The sequence below is a fragment of the Meles meles genome, chromosome 2 (assembly GCF_922984935.1).
Source record: "Meles meles chromosome 2, mMelMel3.1 paternal haplotype, whole genome shotgun sequence".
In the NCBI taxonomy this organism is placed as follows: Eukaryota; Metazoa; Chordata; class Mammalia; order Carnivora; family Mustelidae; genus Meles; species Meles meles.
Window position 1 is genome coordinate 101,144,187 of NC_060067.1, and position 20,524 is coordinate 101,164,710.

At 41.3% G+C, this 20,524-nt stretch overlaps 1 protein-coding gene across 1 annotated transcript in view; it reads right to left on the reverse strand.

Moving 5' to 3' along the window:
• MCUB (mitochondrial calcium uniporter dominant negative subunit beta) overlaps positions 1–20,524 on the reverse strand; it is a 98,938-nt gene that overhangs the window by 6,578 nt on the left and 71,836 nt on the right. Inside the window, exons 2-4 of the mRNA XM_045984864.1 lie at positions 11,135–11,210; positions 10,477–10,647; positions 6,237–6,341 (exon numbers count right to left, since the gene is read on the reverse strand). Of these exons, the coding sequence (XP_045840820.1) occupies positions 6,237–6,341; positions 10,477–10,647; positions 11,135–11,210 (352 nt within the window). The remainder of the gene's footprint in view (positions 1–6,236; positions 6,342–10,476; positions 10,648–11,134; positions 11,211–20,524) is intronic.

The following is a 20,524-nucleotide window of genomic DNA, read 5'->3' on the forward strand; positions in this document are numbered from 1 at the left end:
TTCAAGTCTCTTAGAGGCAGGAGTGAACAAAATCATTTGTGTGGAGAATCTGCAATCTTTTTTCTAGGTCAAGGCTGAGGTCTAGTCAAGAAGAGGGCTCAGAGGCGCCTGGCTCAAGTTTGGTCAAAGAGAAGGTCTTTGTTATGTGACACGAAATGTTTATCTGAGTTCAGTGACAAGCTATCTATAGTATTTCAGAAATAGTACAGCAAAATTTGTATGTTGTATTACCAATTCAAATATTTCTCTAAATAAATAAACAAACATTTATCTGTGTTATCGCCTAACAAAAACCCAGAAGCTGTTTATTCCTTTTAGAGGTGTCTTCAATGTGGATTTCATTTTCATATCCTAAATTTTCAAATCTAACTTGGCCAATGCTTTTAGAAAAGACAGAGTTTAAATACATTTTTTTAACTCCAAATTCATAATTTTACAAACTGAAATTTCTATCAGTCCAGTATAATTCCTCTGTCATCTTTCTTCCAACCGTATCTCCTATGCCCGTTAGCTGAATTCCCTCTGTGAGACTGAGTCAGTCCGACTTGGTGTTCAGCGAGGAACCTGGTAAACCCGAGGCCAGGGAGGCGTGGGCCGCACCCTGAGCGCAATTCCAGCAAACCGCCCCTCCTGGGCGGGGACAAGGCTCTCCTCCCAATGAGCTGGCAGGAGGGCGGCCTCAATTTAGTCCCCGGGGATCTAAAGCTTGTGACATGTTGGGGCTTGCAAGAAAGGAAAGTCAAGTAGAACAAAGAGATGCCCTTAAAAAAAATCATTTATTTCCACTTGTTTCCTCAAATACTCAACCCAGAGAAAGAAAGCAGAAGGCCTTCCAGAGTATCGGGGACTCAATGAACATGAACTTTCTACCTTCACAGGGATTTCCATTTCTGTATTTCTCAACTTCCACCATCCTTCTCCCTTTGAGGTTAAATACTGCCCTGATTTTTAAGAAGAATTAACAGTAGAAGAAAGTTCACAGCTGTTGAAAGGACGGATTCATTTTCTCTATTCTTGTTTGTGTTTGAAAATTCTGTAAAATCTTCAAACACACAGAATTTAAAAATAAATTTTTCTCTTCAAAGGATCTTCAGAGAAGTGGCTGACACCAACTCTGGGGTACAAGATCAGCCTGGACCACCTTACACCAGAAAATAAGAAAAAGCTTGAAATAAAAATGGGGGCAAGTCACAAGCTATGAGAACCGTGGTGTTCAACTGTACCAGTTAACCACTAGTGGGAGCCCCCTTAAGTTCCTTGGGACTTACTCCCATTTCTTCATTGTCAGCATTTATTCCTTTTTAATCTAAATCCCATCCCCTCCCCTATCCCCTTCTCATCTGCACCTACTGAGAATGCTTGGCTGAGGCAGAATCGGGAGAATCTGGCTGCAAGAAGACTTTTGGATTCCTGCAGCCCTCCCCCACATTTACCAGTTAACACTGAGCATCCTAACTATGAACAAGAGCCTTCCCTTATTTACTCATCTATTTATTTTGCCATCTATTTATTAAGGCACAGACTTACTAATTCCTTCCTGCTGCAGTCTATGGTAACAGCTGACTGGGAACAGAAGCCTCCCGAGCCAATAGTGGCAGGAACACTTAAACATAAATGGTGATTTGCCTGAGGCTGGGCGTGGACCGGTTTGAGAACAAAAACACATTCGTGAGTTTTACCTCCAGGAGCCCTACCAGGTTCTCACAGTGAAGGTCAGAGATCACACATAACTTGGTGCTTGGAGCAGGGAGAGGGGAAAAGTAACCATTCTGAATCAGTCTGCAGCATAACTTTCTCCACAGCAAGGAAACCGCTTCACCAGATCCTTATCTGGCTTGGGAGAAGGTCAGCCAGCCCACTGCAGTCCCCCTCCAGCCTTCCCATCTCACATAGGGGAGGGAAAAATAAAAAGGCTAAGAAACTCTTCTCAAAGTTGCAGCCCAGGAATTCTGGCTAATACAACACCCGCAATTCAACATAGGTTTATAGGATACTTCTCCCCTTACCCCCAAGACCTTACGACTACATCACCAGGCCTGCTGTTCTGTGCAAGACGCAGACTCCAAAAAAGAATGTCCAGGGAAATCCAGAGACAACAGGGAAGAGAAAAACAAGGGCACTAGAAGAAACTCAAGTCTCTGATACCTACCACTACTGCAAACAGCAAGCTGCCTCTTCGCCGGACACACATAATATACCTCACATCAAACACCAACTTGCTTCAGCGTCTACTACCCAACACATCATGCCCAACTTTCAACAAATAAGTATATGACAAGGGAAAAAAAAAAAAAAGCAAGAAGGCTTAACATATTCAAACTGCAGAAAATCAAAGATAAAGAAAAAAACCTTAAAAGGAACCAGAGGAAAGAATGCCTTACCCACCGAAGAACACAAATAAAAATTACACCTGACTCCTGGAGATGACACCAGCAAGGAGGAGACAGAGGGAAAACTCACCGCTAAGAGTGATAAAAGAAAGTTTCAACTTCATGTCTTAGGACCTACACTTTACCATTTACCAAGGTCAGAACGACTTGGCAAAACCTCAAAGCAGGGTCTGCTTCTGCCCTCAGCACATGCTGTACATCTGCTTTGTTAAAAAACAACCCAGGGGCACCTGGGTGGCTCAGTCAGTTAAGCGGCTGCCTTCAGCTCAGGTCATAATCCCAGAGTCATGGGATGGAGGAGCCCCACATCGGGCTCTCTGCTCAGCGGCGAGCCTGTTTCCCCCTTCCCCCTCCCTCTCTCTGCCTACCTCTCTGCCTACTTGTGGTCTCTGTCAAATAGACAGATGGAATCGTTAAAAAAAAAAAAAAAAAAAAGAAGACAACCCCAAAAGAGCATTTTGAACTCAAAAGAAAAAGGAAGAAACTTCCCCGGTTCACATAGGATTAAAGTCCAACAGCTCTGAATATACTAGAAACTTAATGTCAGCAACTTTCTGAAATGTCCTTTGTCTACTGACCTGTAACTTTTTATGCAAAAAAATGTAAATAACCTGCACCAAATGTCCTTTGACACAGCACCATCTGCTTTGTGAAGACTGCATATCCTGGGCAGCTGTCCTAACCTGGATTCCAATACAATCCTCCTCCTTCTAGAAAATCTAAAAGGTGTGTTCATTTTATGTCAATGTGAGGGAAAAAAACACAAACCTAGAATTCTGTATCCCACCCAATTATTCTGCAAAAGGGGAGAAATGAAGACTTTCTCAAACAAAAGTTGAGAACAAAAAATGGGGCCAGTAGCCCTACCTAGTGAAAGCTGTTAAAAGCAAAAATAAAAGAGTTCCTCTTTCTCTGCCTCCTTGCTGACTCCTGTTGTTTAAAAAAAAAAAATAAAAAAATAAAAGCAAAGGGAAGACAATGATGCAAGGTCAGAAACCCAGATCCACGTAAATAAAGGAACTATGTTAAAGAGGGAGTAAGGGAAGACAAAAATAAAACTTTTATTTCCTTTTGCTTATTAATTGATCTAACAACAGTCTGTTCAAGGTAATACCAGCAAAAAGGTATCCAATGCTTATATGTACATGTATCATATATCAACAAGTGGAATTTGGAAATTAAAATACGTTACCATTTATATCAGCACCTAAAAAACTGAAATAGGTACAAATGTAACAAGCTACGATCAAGATCCTTATAAGGAAAACTATAAAACTCTGGTGAAAGACATCGAAGAAAAACTAAGTAAATGGAGAGATACTCTATGTTCATGGGGGGAAGCAAGACTCAACACTAACAAGACTATCAGTTCTTTCCAAATTTATCTATACATTCAACACAGTCCCAATCAAGATCCCAGGGAGATACTTTGCTGATATCAACACACTGATTCTAAAGTTTACATTGAAGTCAAAAGACCTAGACTAGCCAACTTAGTGTGGAAGAAGAATGAGGTCAGAGAACTGACTCCACTCAATTGCAAGACTTACTATAAAGCTACAGTGGTCAAGAGAGCCTGGTGTTGGTAAAAGAATACACCAACAGATCAATGAAATCGAACAGAGAGCCCAGAAACAGACCCACATAGAGTCAACTGGTCTTTGACAAAGGAGCAAAGGCAATACTGTAGAGCAAAGACAGTCTCTTCAACAAATGGTTGCTGGGAGAATTAGACATTCACATGCAAAAACAAACAGAAAGAAGAAATCTAAATTCAAACCTTATACCCTCCAAAAATATTAACTCAAAATGGATCATAGACTTAAATGTAAAATGCAAAACTATACAACTCCTAGGGCGCCTGGGTGGCTCAGTGGGTTAATGCCTCTGCCTTCGGCTCAGGTCATGATCCCAGGGCCCTGGGATCGAGTCCCGCATCGGACTCTCTGCTCAGCAGGGAGCCTGCTTCCCTCTCTCTCTGCCTGCCTCTCTGCCTACTTGTGATCTCTGTCAAGTGAATTAAAAAAAAAAAACAAAAAACTTAAAAACAAACAAACAAACAAAAAAACTATACAACTCCTATAATATAGGAGAAAACCTAGATGATTCTGGCTATGAGGATGATTTGTTATATACACCAAAAGTATAGTCCATGAAAGGAATAAATTATATACTGGGCTTCATTAAAACTAAAATGTTGGCTCCAAAAAGACAATGCCAACAGAATGAGAAGACAAGCTACAGATTGGGAAAAAAATATTTGCAAGGGAGAGATCTGATAATGAACTGTTATCTAAAATGTGCAAAACCTGGGCACCTGGGTGGCTCAGTGGGTTAAGCCTCTGACTTCAGCTCAGGTCATGATCTCAGGGTCCTGGATCGAGCCCCACATTGGGCTCTGCTCAGCAGGGAGCCTGCTTCCCCCTTTCTCTCTGCCTGCCTCTCTGCCTACTTGTGACCTCTGTCAAATAAATAAATAAAATCTTTAAAAATAAATGTAAAAAAATAAAAAATGCAAAACCATCTTAAATCAACAATTAAAAAATGGACAACCTGCTTTAAAAAATGACCCAAAGACTTGAAGAGACACCTCACCAAAGAATACAGTAAGCATCTGAAGTCGTATGCCATTAAGCAAGTACAAGTTAAAAAAAAAAAAAACAAGCTATTACACACCTATTAGAATGGCCAAAATCCCAAACACCGACAACGCTAAAAGCTGTCAAGGATGTGGAGCAGCAGGGACTCTCACTCACTGCTGAAGGGTGTGCAAAATGGTACAACCACTTTGGAAGAAAGTTTGCCAGTTTCTTACAAAACTATACATACTCTCAACATACAATCCAGCCCTCACGCTCCTTGGTATTTACCCAAATGCATCAAAAACTGATGTCCACACAAAAACCTACAAATGCTACATACTGTATGATACCAACTATCTGACATTCAGAAAAAGGCAAAACTATGGAGACAGTAAACACTTTAGTGGTTGTCGATGGTTGGGGGGTTGTGGGTGGGAGGGATCAGGCAGATCACAGAGGACTTTTGGGTAGTGGAATTACTCTGTGTGACACTACAATGGTGGATACATGTCAGTAGACATTTATCAGAACCCTAATGTCAACTACGAACTTTGAGTAACAATGATAGGCCAGTCCAGGTTCATGGATTGTAACAAATGTAGTGCCTGACAGTGAGAGAGGCTACGGGGAGGGGACAGAGTATATGGGAACTGTCTCCTATCTGTTCAATCTTCCTGTGAACCTACTAAAACTACTCTGAAAAAATCAAGCCTGTTTTTGAAAAAAGAGTTAGGCGCTGTATGATACACACATGGATTCATGATTTTCAGGCCCATTTCTTCTTAATCCAGTCATGTCAACTTAAGCATTCAATATCCTAATGTGAAGTCTTATAAGTGTAAAAAAAGATACGACACTAAAAGGCCTGGCTGGGCAACTGCTACTCATCATTCGTACCCCCTTGAGAAAAGCATAAACTTCAGTTCTCCAAAGCATCCTTGGTGATTTGGTCAATTAAGAAGGTTCTTAAGCTTGCTCCCTGTAAAAGCCCCACAACTAAAGGGAAATGTTAAGATAATTGCCTAGCGGGTTCCAGGGTGGCTCAGTCGGTTAAGCAGCTGCCTTCAGCTCAGGTCATGATTCCAAGGTCATGATTCCAAGGTCCTGGGATCGAGCCCCATGTCGGGCTCCCTGCTTAGCAGAGAGCCTGCTTCTCTCTCTCCCTCTGTCTGCCACTCTGCTTACTTGTGCTAACTCTCTGTCAAATAAATAAAAAAAAATCTTAGGGGAAAAAAAAAGACAGTTGTCTAGCTGTGTCTCTTACCTTTCTTGGGGCACTGTACATCATATGTTATTTTGTTAATGACAAGCTTAAAATCATTCATTAGCAAAATATCCATCAAGGTCGAAGCTGGAATTTCACTGCCATCTGAAAGAAAAAAATCATGTAAAAAATATGTCCTTGTTTTAGACAGTAAGAACCATTTTCCAACATAGAGAGAAATATTTACTAACTCAGGTTTTTATAATACAGGAGTGGACATTTTCATGGGGCAGGGCTCTCCAATCCCCAATACTGTTCCCACGTTGATGAACTCTCCCTTCCTGCTCTACCCCAGCCCCATTACACTGCACCAAAGAGAGCAGGCAGGGGCTCCCTCTCCCACGCTGTTGTGGGGCTGGGTCTAGGCAAGATGTTCCCGGGGAGACTGTATCTGCAGAAGATCAGGCTAAGCTTGGGGGCAGGGGCGCGGATGGACTCTTCATAGCAAAGCCAGAGCAGGGGAGGTGACACTTTGAGGGGGCGGTGAGGGTGCAGGTGTCAGGAGCAGAGCCCATCGGGTGGATCCTCGGCTAACCTGGTCTTTGGTCTGTCCTCCCTTAGTTCCTGCCTTCTTCTGAGCCTGGCTTTCTATTCCAATCTCCAGAGCCTACTGATGGCCTCCACCGCTCAGCTAGAGTCCTTATCTGCGGCTGGTAGCTAAGCCCCTGACTGGCATGTGCAAGGCACACAAGTAATCACATTTAAAACCTGTTAATTATTAGGGGAGACTGGTTCAAAGTTGATAGCCAAACAGCACCACCAACCACTACCGCACAGGGCTCCCTGATGTTCTAGCTAGGTTTGGAGGGTAGGGGGGGAGGTGAGGCAAATCTTCCAGGGGCTGCGGGGGTGGGTGGTGGCAGGGATAGTAATAAACGTAATTAAACCTAAGGAGTCAGTCAGCATGTGTGTGGTTTTTACGGAGGTCGAAAATGGTAGGAGAGAGGCGCCTGAATGGCTCAGTGGGTTAAAGCCTCTGCCTCAGCTTCAGGTCATGATCTCAGGGTCTTGGGATCGAGCCCCACATCCGGCTCTCTGCTCAGCAGGGAGCCTGCTTCCTCCTCTCTCTCTGCTTGTGACCTCTGTCAAATAAATAAATAAAATCTTTTAAAAAAAAAAGAAAAAAAGAAAATGCAAAGACTTTAGGACATTTTAAAAAAAAAGAAAGAAAGAAAATGGTAGGAGAGATTCTAATAGTAATTTTAAATATCCTAGGAACAATTCAGGAAGAAAAACAACAAAACAAAACCAAAAAAACGAAAAACAAAAAACTCCTGGAAATTTTTAACCTCAATGTGCTCTCGCTCAGTCTCCTAGATAGCCTGATTTTTTTTTTATCTTGGAACTAAACTATAATGGAACCCAGGTGTTGAGAAAGCAAACTCATTGAACAATAAGCAAAACACTGTCGGTGGGTGGGAGTTTCTCTGTCATTGTCCCTTTAGAACAGTCCAGGATGGATAATTTTTGCCGCGCCTGGCATTTGCCTGGCTACATCCTACCAGAGCTACTCCAACTATATTAATATGCATGACCGCAGTAATGCTGCTAGTAAAATCAGGAAAAACCTGGTTGTCTGCCTCCCATCTGGCTCTCTCTAGCTCTTTTGTTCCAGAAGGCAGCGAGTCAAGTCTGCACCTGGGTCTGTTCCTCGAATTTGGCTGTTTGGGTTCCTGTTCATCAGTTGGGGTGACATAATTTTCCCAGGAATTGCCAAATAGTTCAACCCACACTATGGGCAAAACTGTGACAAGCTTAGAACACTCTTTTCAAGCCCAAATTAAAGGCAGGCAAATTCCACCCACAGAACCTCTCTTTTTAAAGATGCGCAAGACACCAATCACTTTATATGACTTTGAAAGTGTCATTTAAAAATTTACATTTAAATGACTTCAAACCTACTCCTTCAAATAGGGCTATAAAAAGCAATCACCTGGGTATGATTTCTCAGCCCAAGTACTACATTATCCTTTATACTAATACAGGAACGGTGGCAAATTGACGCGAAACACTCTTGAGGAGCTAACGATAGTCTTGAATTCTTCACCGAGTCTTGGGAGTACTGATTGAAACCCCAATAAAGTGTTTTCACTCAGTCTAAAGAGCCCTTTTTCTCTAAGATTTCCTGTCTTTTCCATTGTGCTTTATGTTTCAAAGCTACTCACATTTTTAGAAACAACCAGGGTCCATGTCAATTGCCGCTTTAACCTTGCTTATTTCATTCACTTAAGGGACACTTACTGAGTCCACACCACCGGGCAAGGGCTGTGCTCGGTGCCCCACTAGGCACACCGGCTGGCAGCTAGCTGCCGGCTCTTAGGAGCTCAGGAAGGCAGGCGCTGGCCCAGTGCAGAAGGCCCGAGGGTGTGCCATGCTCCTGGGACCATTCAGTCTAGTTCAGAGACTAAGAGTTAAGCCGCTGTGGCCACAGGACTAAAACCTTCTTCTCTGATCCTGTTTTTATCAGGAAGAAAGTTCCCCTTCCAGTTAAATCCCCTTCCAGTTAATCCAAAGCAGCCTACAATAAAGCTTGCCCTAATCTGTCCCTCCCCTCCTACTTCACCCAGCTGCCTCCTCTGTAGCCACAGCGGCTCAGCTCCCACCCCTGGGCCTCTGCCACAGAGCTCACCCATCTACGCAGCTCCCTCTTCTCTTCCAGGTCTTCCCAGAACCTGACCTTAGCAAGCATTCCCCCACCCCACCCAGGTCCCTGGGAGCATCTCCTCCCACACTGCCTCCCCAATTCTGAGAGCATCTCCTCCCACAGCACACACACCTCCACTCTGCAAGCATCTCCCCCTACACCATGCCCCCCCATAGCACTCTCTCCATTCTGTGAGCACCTCCCCCCAAAACACCCCCCAACTCCAGAGCATCTCCCTGGACACCACATAAACACCCCCTTGCTCCACAGGCACCTCCCCACCACCACCACGGCCCCCCACTCTGCCTTGTCTCTGTAATATTCATTACCTAACACACTACATATTTCCTTCACCCTTTTCTTTCTCCTCTTAAAACATAACCTCAAAAAGAGGACTGTTTTACCTCTGTTGTCCTCTGCTCTGCCTCTGGCACCTAGACCCGTGCCTGGAATATGTTAGATGTTCAATTTGTTGAGTAATTTTTTAAATTTAATTCAACTAATTAATATATAGTATATTATTAGTTTCAGAGACAGAGGTCAGTGATTCATCAGTCTTATACAACAGCCAGAACTCATCACATCAAACGCCCTCAATGCCCATCATCTCGTTACCCCACCCCCCAACCCTCCTCCCCTCCAGCAACCCTGTTTGTTTCGTAGAGTTAAGAGTTTCTTATGGTTTGTCTCCCTTTGTGATTCCGTCTTATTTTTCCCTCCCTTCCCTTTTGATCCTCTGTTTTGTTTCTTAAATTCCACATATGAGTGAGGTCATATGATACCTATCTTTCTCTGACATTTTGCTCAGCATGAGACCCTCTAGAAAATAAATTCTTAATCTCAATTTTTCCAACTTCTGTATCTACCCCTTATTTGGTTCTGGACTTGGACAGGGAAGAAGAATGTTTCTTTTCTTTTCAAAACTGTAATAGTAATCATTAATGCTTCAATAAGTTTATTCTAACCATGTAATACTACAATAAAATAAAAATGCAAATTTGGTCATTTATCTCTATTTGTAGCCTCTTTGCTGGGCTGGGGTAAAGAATTCTTTATTCTATTTTAGGGGCAACAGGTCCAAGACCACTTCAGACCATGAGGACATAAAAGCTAGATCCTAAAACTTGAAATGTCTAGTGATTAAACACCTTACTGGTATTAAAAAATATGTATGTTCTTCCCGAAAGTGAGCCATCAGAAAACATATGAGATCATGACTGCTTTATAATAAAGATTAATGAAGTATTTGTATAATTATTCACTAGCCATTTTAATCATAAGAGCTGCATTTTGTTTTCTAATTATTCAAATTGTGCTGAAAATTACACACTAATCACTGTCATTAATATTTCCTCAGGAAAAATTTTAGGGCTAAGTTTTTGAAATAAGTAACTGAAATTTACATCAAACTTACTCCATTCATTCTTTACTCACTGGAGTTAATTTTTTTATATTACTGATATAAAAAATGAAGGACACAGTAAAGGCCAACCATTTATTATGTAATGAATTAAAGAATCAACTGTCTAGAATTAGAACAAAATAAAGGTTCAGAAAAAGAAAAAAAAGACAAGTGGAAAAAATATATATATATACCTGCTGTGAAGATGGCTGCCGTTTTGACACCCTTATCTTCATTTTGTAGGTCCTGAAGGAATGAACCAACTGTTGATGACATTGGTTTGACTACAAACTGACAGCGCTCTTTTCTGGATGGCAAAGTAAGTGTTATCAAGGGAAGGCCGTGTCTATAATTAACTGTTACTTCTGTCGAGGAAAAAGAAGTAGGAATATAGAAATAGATAAAATTTAGTTTTTTAAAAAGCAACTTTAAAATACAAGGTTCTATGAAGAATGCTTAAATATGGAATTCATAACCCTCTGAATTCCTACAATAGTGCCTTCATTATACTACAATTTACCTATACTCTACCATTCTGTAACATTTCATTAAGCATGTGTCACACTTTATTATAATTATCTGGTTACTGTCTTCCCAGGTGAAGAGTTGAGTTTTTGAGGGCAGAAACTGCCACAAATTCATCTATACCTCATCTGTTGCTGGGGTGGGAGTTTGCCAAAAGACACAGTATGGCAGCAGAAAAAGGAGGAAGTGAACTAGGGGCGGGGTGGGGGGAAGAGAAAGGAGGGGGACAAGAAGAGTCTGTTTTGCTCAAAACCCCTAATTCTCCTTTTCTTTGGAAGAATGTAAATATACTAGCATAGGAATCTAAGAAGTGATAAGAAAGCTTACCATCAGGGGGCACCACTGTACTATAAAGATGTGATTGATAGTATTTAAGATTTCCACACAGCTGCACGCATAAAACCTGTAAGAAAGATTATTTCTTCTTTTAGAAAAAGTGGGAAAGCTGAAATAAGTGTCTTTACCAGAAGATTTTCCTCACTTTATAGGACAAGCATGATAAACACTTCGGCTTCCCACACAGACGCAGATAAGCCCTTAGAGAAGCTCGCCACACCTTTCAGATGGCTTTGTTGTCCCATGTGGTAGGCACTAGACACACGTGACCATTAAAGATAAAAGGAACACTAATAGTTCAGTTTCTCAGTCATCTTTAACCACCTTTCAAGTGCTCGACAGCTCTGTGTGCCTGGGGGCTACGGTGTTTGCACAGAAACAGAACATTTCCATCATCACAGAAAGTTCTATCAGAAAGCACTGCTGGGCCTAGAACATCTAAAATGGCTCCTTGACTGTGGGACATGTTTGAGTTTGTGTTGGTGTTTGGTTGACAGTTGTACTGGTGCTTAAGGAAGGCCAGATGACATCACGGCACAGCAGGGCACAGAGGCGCTGTGGTCACTGAAAGAAAAGGCACCGAGAAATAGGGTGTCCATAGGCATTTGGCACTTCAAAGAACCTAAACCAGAGGAATCAGTATCATAGCAACCAGGGTTTTTTCTTCTTTTCTTCTTAAGCAGGCTCCACATCCAGCATGCAGCCAAACATGGGGCTTGAACTCATGACCCTGAGATCAAGACCTGAAAGAGCTGGGATGCTTGGCCGACTGAACCTCCCAGGTGCCCCAACATCCAGTGTTTTTTAATGTATCACCTTGCAAAGCATTCCTTAACAATAAGTGTGCCAGGAATTATCCAATGAAAAATTCTTTTTCTGACTTTTTTAAAGAGTTTTAAGTAATCTCCACACCCAATGTGGGGCTCGAACTCACAACCCCGAGATCAAGAGTTGCACACTCCACAGAGTGGACTGAACCTCCCAGGTGCCCCCAAAATTCTTTCCTAAATTCTATTTGTCAAGTTTTCATTTATGCAATAAATCAAATAGTTAAAAATGTGCTCACTGCTCTGAAAAAATGAAACAATGACAATGACTCAAATGATGTTCCATTATGCTCAAAATCAAAACAATGTTGTCAATAAGTTAAACAAAACATTCAGCTACATATTTCTAGTATTAAACACAACATAGGTTATAACTTACAACAAAATATCATCTGTCACGTTAATTTAAGGCCATTCATTTGAATTTTCTTTTTTTTTTTAAGATTTTATTTATTTATTTGACAGAGAGAGAGATCACAAGTAGGCAGAGAGGCAGGCAGAGAGAGGAGGAAGCAGGCTCCCCGCGGAGCAGAGAGCCCGATGCGGGGCTCGATCCCAGGACCCTGAGATCATGACCTGAGCCGAAGGCAGTGGCTTAATCCACTGAGCCACCCAGGCGCCCCATTGAATTTTATTTCTAAATATAACTCACTACTAAGATGAAAAGAAGACACTGACTATGTCTTAAGATAGATGCAGCTCTCAAAGAATAAAGATACGAAGAAGTTTTCCAAGTTTGGATAATGGATAGTACAATACTGTTGTTTTTTTCCTACCACTTTTAAACTACAAGAAACCAAGTATCCACTTGAAAACACGTCAGAATTCTCTACCAAAATACTTCTTTAAAAATATTTAATGATAGGGGCGCCTGGGTGGCTCAGTGGGTTAAAGCCTCTGCCTTTCGCTCAGGTCATGATCCCAGGGTCCTGGGATCGAGCCCCGCATTGGGCTCTCTGCTTGGCAGGGAGCCTGCTTCCTCCTCTCTCTCTCTCTGCCTGCCTCTCTCCCTACTTGTGATCTCTATCTGTCAAATAAATAAATAAAATCTTAAAAATAAATTTAAAAATATTTAATGATATAAATGATTCTCCATATATAAAAGGCAAATATAAAACCGCAGTGTAAAAGTGAAAGCCTTGCCCTTTGCTTCTGCACTAAAACCTCCCTCCACCACTGTTAGTGGTGACGAAGACTCTCTCCTCGTCTAAAGTTCAGTCTGGCTCCTCTAGGCCTGACTAAGCCCCATCCTGGCGCATGTCCTCTAAGAGTCACTTTCACCAAGAATCCTGTCAGTGTGGCCAAATTCCTCCACCCTCCATATACAACCAAACTCCTCATTCTCCACAGTCCCCCCATGTATACGTATCACCAGATCATTCTCAACTGCCTTCAGCAAGAATCCTAGTAGTTAGTTCAACTAAGAATTACCCTGCCCTCTTGAGTTATTTTCCATCAACCCTGCCCTTCCATATAAATCCCCGTTTTCCCTTGCTGTACTTGGAGTCGAGCCCAATCTCTCTCCCCACCGCAAAACCCTCTAGTTACAGTCCCCCTGAATAAACTCAACCTTACAACAGGGCCATGAAACTTTTTTTTTTTTTTTTAAGATTTTTAATTATTTGACAGAGAGAGATACACGAGAGAGGGAACACAAGCAGGGGGAGTGGGAGAGGGAGCAGCAGCCTTGCTGCTGAGCAGGAACCTGTTGTGGGGCTCGATTCCAGGACACTGGGATCATGACCTGAGCCAAAAGCAGATGCTTAACGACTGAGCCACCCAGGCGCACCCATGAACCATTTTTTAACAGCAGTCTCGTAAGTATCCTTCCAGGATTTTTCCCTCTCGGTTACCACTTTACATACTAGCTAAATTTTATCCTAGAGTCCATCTATAGCTAGACAGCTTATGAGTCAGGTTTTAGATGCCAATGGTAATTCCTGATCAGGAAGTATTTATCATTTAATGTGCTGATGGAAGTTTCTGGTCTACTACCGAGGAGATCATTCTAGAGGCAACCACTTGACAACAAGGAAATTCTGAAAGGTACGGCAGTCACAGAAAACTCAGAGCTTTCTCAAGCATTTGCCGGCCCCTAAGAATCACCTGAAGAGCACAATATCATCTAACGTGAAGTAGACTGGGCTTGCTAAAAACAGATTCCTGGACTCCAACCTGAGATTTTTGATCTAGTATGTCTGAGGTTGGGTGGGAGAATTTGCATTTTCAGTAAGCCCCAGTGTTATACCGGAAGTTACAGGTGTGAGGCTCACACTCAGAGCAGCTGGGCTCTAGAAGACCGTGGGTGACCCTCAGGGCACTACGCTAAATTTCTGCACAGAACCATTTTGATTGATGATAACTCATGAAAGCCCCTTCTTTATCTACAAATCCTGTCATTCCCTCAAGGTCCAGCTCCAATGCCATTTCCTCTTTAAGTCTTCCCAGGAGATCACAGTGGTCACCGTGGAGAGAACGCAGGCTTTGCAAGCAGAGCAAGTGCGAATCCCAGCTTCGAGATATACCAGCCTGCTTGATCTTGGACAGGCAGAGTGATCAGAAAGATAGGGGTTATGAGAACAAGGAAGAGATGGCTATATTAGAAGACGACAAAAGGGAAAATATAGTTAACGTAGGAGAGGTCTGCTTCACCTTCAAAGTAAAAGGGAGGCAGGTGTTAGTAGAAAAAACTGTGCAATGAGCCTATGTCCAGGCCAATTAACAAGACCAGACTGCTTCTAAAGCTCTGCCATACTTTCCATTAAATTTATTATTGTTAATAAAATCAAGATGCAGTTTCTTTTTTTTACATTTTTAAAAAGATTTTATTTATTTATTTGAGAGAGAGAGGGGGTACAAGACGGAGAGAAATGCAGGGGGAGAGGGAGAAGCAGGGAGGTGCTGAGCAGGGAGCCAGACATGGGGCCCGATCATGAGATCATGACCTGAGCCCAAGGCAGATGCTTAACCCATGGAGCCACCCAGGCACCCCAAGATGCAGTTTCCACTCAAGATGGTGTTGTAAATTCACACTTAAGGGATCCCTCTCCGCTCCATTCAGAAACAACATATGTATCTCCTTGTACCAAAAATGAGAGACATACAATGTGATAAGCAAGGCTCATGGGCAGAGTCAGCTAGGTTCTGGCTTCTGCAGGAAAAAAGTGTTTCAACAGAAAAATATACATTGTCTATAGCACACTTTTTTGAAGTTAGCACATTCTAGCCCTTTTCACTGGCAACTGTCTAAACTGTGGGAAACGGATAGGTATATAAATGCTATCCAGTCTGGTAGTGATCCAACTGACTCACACGTACCCCCAACCAGTTTTCTAACTGAAATTCATCTTAAAATTCTTTTCTCCATATAAATTTGTACAATTTTCATTTTTCCTTTTGGCTGGATATAACATCCACCTGGTTCCTTTACATTAGAAGAGTAAAATAAATTCTTTAATGGGTGTTCATTTTTATAACTCTATGATGGTCATATTTTTACTTTTTCTGAAAATCAGGAGAAGCAACTGAGACTTTGACCCTTTTGGGTGTAGGAGAGACTAAACATAACATTCAGCAAGCTTTCCAGTGATGTGATGACTTGATCTGTGATATCTCCAATGTCACTGCATCACTCCAGGACAGGGACACTAAGGTGGCAATCTTTAAGAACCAATTCTGGGCTCTGGCCACAGGATCCCAGTTGGAAGTAATGTACAATTACTAGCCAGAAAGCAGTGAGTACAGAATGAAAGATAAACTCATAGAGTCTGTAATTCAAAATTCTAACCTATGAGAAATTAAATACTAAGAAGGAACCAACAAATTTTGCAGATTAATTCCATTTAAGGAAAATAAAAATAAGAGTCATTCAAAACTGACTTTAACATAAATTATATTTAGTGTCTTCAAAGAGAAAAAAGGGAGAATTAGCTTCTAGAAAAGCAACAAAGATAAGATAAGAAAACTAGTTAAAACAAAAACAATGATCAACTAATTAGCATTTCTGGAAATAGAAAAAAAATCTATATATGTGTAAGAAAGGCAGCTTAATGGATTAGATAAATTCTAGACTGGATAAAGTAAACAGAAAACTAATGAACCAGGCAATATTCACCCAGGTATAGCACAAAAAAATACAGAAACCTTAAAGAGGAATTAATTCTCACACATTACTGGCAAGAATGTAAAATGGTACAGCCATTCTGGAAAACTTCTGGCAGTTTCTTATAAAGTTAAACACACACTTCCCATGTGACCCAGTGATTCCACCCCCTAGTTGTTTACCCTAGAGAAATGAAAACTTAACTTCACGTGACCTGTACAAATGCTATTTCCTTTCCACCCACTGGGAACAGGGAGGGGGCTGGTCTGGTTCACTGCTGTATCCCCTGACACACCTGACAAGCAAGATGGGGGCTCAATAATTATATGTTAAATAAATGTGGGAATACCTTCGAGCTGGTAAGGGAAAATAACTTTCAACCTAGAACACTATCTCAGGAATATTACTAAAGGTTGAAGGAAAAGAGTTTTCAGATATACAGAGATCACAGTTTCCTTCCCATATATCTTTGTTGGAAGAACTTCGTCAGGAAAAAGGGAATTAACCCCTGATGGAAGAGAACATCATTATGGGCTGAATTGCATCGGGTTTTCCCTCTAACCCACAGATTCACATTGAAGCCATAACCTCCAGTACCTCTGAATGTGAATATATTTTGAGGAGGTAATTAAGTCAAAATGGGGACATGAAGTGTGAGCCCTAATCTACTATGACTGGTGTCCTTCCAAGAACAGGAGATTTGGGCACAGACATGAGCATACACAGAGGAAAAACCATATAAAGACACAGTGAGAAGATGGCCATTCAGAAGCCAAGGTGAGAGGACTCAGAAGAAACCAAACTCCCCAACTCCTTCACCTCAGACTTTTGTCTTCCAGAATTGTAAGAAAACAAAGCTATTGTTTAAGCCACTCAGCCTGAGGTACTTTGTCAAGGAAGCCCCAGGAAACAGATACAAACACCAAAGCTATAAAATACAGTGGTAAATAAACTATTCATTTTAAGAAATTTTAAACCATTTTTTGGTGTTAAGATGACTAGAAATTCTAAGCAAGATTTGGTATGTTACCCTGAATGGATTCTTAGAAAATGTGAAGATCCTTGTCATGTTCAGGAGGAGGGCAAAGACAATGAAAAACTTAAGACTCTGTTAAAAAAAACTGTAATTACGTGTGTATGTTAAACACTTAAAGGAAACCACTCAGGGCGCGTGGGTGGCTCAGTGGGTGAAAGCCTCTGCCTTAGGCTCAGGTCATGATCCCAGGGTCCTGGGACTGAGTCCCGTGTTGGGCTCGGTGCTCAGCAGGGAGCCTGCTTCTCCGTCTCTGCCTGCCTCTCTGCCTACCTGTGATCTCTGTCAAACAAATAAATAAAATCTTTAAAAAAAAAGGAAACCACTCAATCTATGGTTTCTTAAGTGCTAGAAAAAAACTAGAACAAAATTTTTCAAGGAAAGCAGAAAAAAGCAAAACGTTTTAAAACTAGAAAACCAAAAAAAAAAGAAAAAGACTAAAAGAAATGTAAAAAAAAAAAAGTCACTGTGGCAACTTGAGAAATATAGAAAACAGACATCTACAAACTCACCAACCCGACTTCATTTAGATACATATGCTCTTGTAATCACAGCCCATGGAGAACTGATCATTAATGTTTTATAACCATTTACCTACCTCAAAAACTTTTCGCAAACAAAATAATTTTATTTTATTTTAATTTTTTTTAAAGATTCACACATATGCTGATTTTTTTCTTACAAATATGCAAAGGCAATTCAAGGAGAAAGATAACTTTTTTTTTAATAAGACCTTATTTTCTTATAGCAGTTTTAAGTTTACAGAAAAATTGAGACAAAGGTACAGAGATTTCTTGTATAGCCTCTGCCCCATGCATGACCTCCCCTACTAGCAACACCCTCACTGGAGTAGTGCATTTGTTACCAACTGGTGAGCCTACACGGACACATCAAAACCACCCATGGTCCACAGCTTACATCAGGGCTCACTCTTGGTGTATATTCAGTGACTCTGGACACATAATGGCATGTCTCCACCATTATAGTATCATACAAAGTAGGTTCATTGCCGTAAAAATTCTCTGCTCTGCCTATTCATCCCTTTCTCTCTCACCACCCCAACTCCTCGCAATCACTGATCTTTTTACTGTCTCCATAGTTCTGTCTTTTATTATTATCATTATTATAACATATAATGTATTATTTGTTTCAGGGGTACAGGTCTGTCTCACACAATTCACAGCACTCACCACAGCACATACCCTTCCCAATGTCCATCACCCAGCCAGCCCATTCCTCCCACTCCCCTCCACTCCAGTAACCCTCAGTTTGTTTCCTGAGATTAAGAGTCTCTTATGCTTTGTCTCCCTCTCTGGTTTCATCTTACTTCATTTTTCTCTCCCTTGCCCTATGATCCTCTGCCTTATTTCTCTAATTCCACATATCAATGAGATTATATGACTATTGTCTTTCTCTGACTGAATTGTTTTGCTTAGCATAATACTCTCCAGTTCTATTCACATCATTGCAAATGGCAAGATTTCTTTTTTATGGCTGCATAATATTCCATTGTATATCTATACCACATCTTCTTTATCCATTCATCTGTTGGTAGACATCTAGGCTCTTTCCATAGTTTGGCTACTGTGGACATTGCTGCTATAAACATTGGGGTGCAGGTGTCCCTTCAGATTTCATCTGTATCTTTGGGGTAAATACCCAGTAGTGCAATTGTTGGGTTGTAGGGTAGCTCTATTTTCAACTTTTTGAGGAACCTCCATGCTGTTTCCCAGAGTGGCTGCACCAGCTTGCATTCCCGCCAACAGTGTAGGAAGGTTCCCCTTTCTCCACATCCTTGCCAGCAACTGTCATTTCCTGACTTGTTAATTTTAGCCATTCTGACTGGTGTGAGGTAGTATCTCATCATGGTTTTGATCTGTATTTCCCTGAGGCCGACTGATGTTGAGCACTTTTTCCATGTGTCTGTTGGCCATTTGGATGCATGTCTTCTTTGCAGAAATGTCTGTTCGTGTCTTCTGTCCATGTCTTGATCGGATTATTTGTTCTTTGGGTGTTGAGTTTGATAAGTTCTTTATATATTTTGGATACTAGCCCTTTATCTGATATGCCATTTGCAAATATCTTCTCCCATTCTGTCAGTTGTCTTTTAGTTTTGTTGATTGTTTCCTTTGCTGTGCAAAAGCTTTTAAACTCGATGCAGTCCCAATAGTTCATTTTTGCCCTTGCTTCCCTTGCCTTTGGCGATGTTTCTAGGAAGAAGTTGCCAGGGCTAAGATTGAAGAGGTTGCTGCCTGTGTTCTCCTCAAGGATTTTGATGGATTCCTGCCTCATTGAGGTCTTTCATCCATTTTGAGTCTATTTTTGTGTGTAGTGTAAGGAAATGGTCCAGTTTCATTCTTCTGCATGTGGCTAATTTTCCCAACACCATTTGTTGAAGAGACTGTCTTTTTTCCATTGGACATTCTTTCCAGCTTTGTTGAAGAGTAGTTGACCACAGAACTGAGGGTCCATTTTTGGGCTCCCTGTTCTGTTCCATTGATCTGTGTGTCTGTTTCTTTGTCAGTACCATACTGACTTGATGGTTACAGCTTTGCAATAAAGCTTAAAGTCTGGGATTGGGGTGCCACCAGCTCTGGTTTTCTTTTTCAACAATCCACTGGCTATTAGGGATCTCTTCTGGTTCCATACAAATTTTGGGATTACTTGTTCCATTTCTGCAATAAAAAGTTGATGGTATTTTGACAGGGATTACTTTAAGTGTAGCACATTTTACCAATATTTGTTCTTCCGATCCATGAGCATAGAACGTTTTTCCATTTCTATGTGTCTTCCTCAATTTCTTTCATAAGTATTCCATAGTTTTCTGAACACAGATTCTTTGCCTCTTTGGTTAGATTTATTCCAAGGTATCGTATGGTTTTGAGTAAAATTATAAATGGGATTAACTTCTTAATTTATCTTTCTTCTGTCTTGCTGCTGGTGTATAGAAATGCAACTGATTTCTGTGCATTTATTTTTTTTAAAGATTTTATTATTTTAAAGAATTTATTTTTTGACAGAGAGAGATCACAAATAGACAGAGAGGCAGGCAGAGAGAGAGAGAGAGAGAGAGAGGAGAAAGCAGGCTCTCCACTGAGCAGAGAGCCCGATGCCGGACTCAATCCCAGGACCCCGAGATTATGACCTGAGCTGGAGGCAGAGGCTTATTAACCCACTGAGCCACCCAGGTGCCCCTCTCTGCATTTATTTTATATCCTGACACTTTACTGAATTCCTGTATGAGTTCTAGAAGTTTTGGGGTGGAGTCTTTTGGGTTTTCCATATGAAGTATAATATCATCTACAAAGAGTGAGGATTTGACTCCTCTTTGCCCATTTGGATGCCTTTTCATTCTCTTCTTTGTCTGATTACTGAGCCTAGGACTTCTGGTACTACGTTGAACAGCATTGGTGATAGTG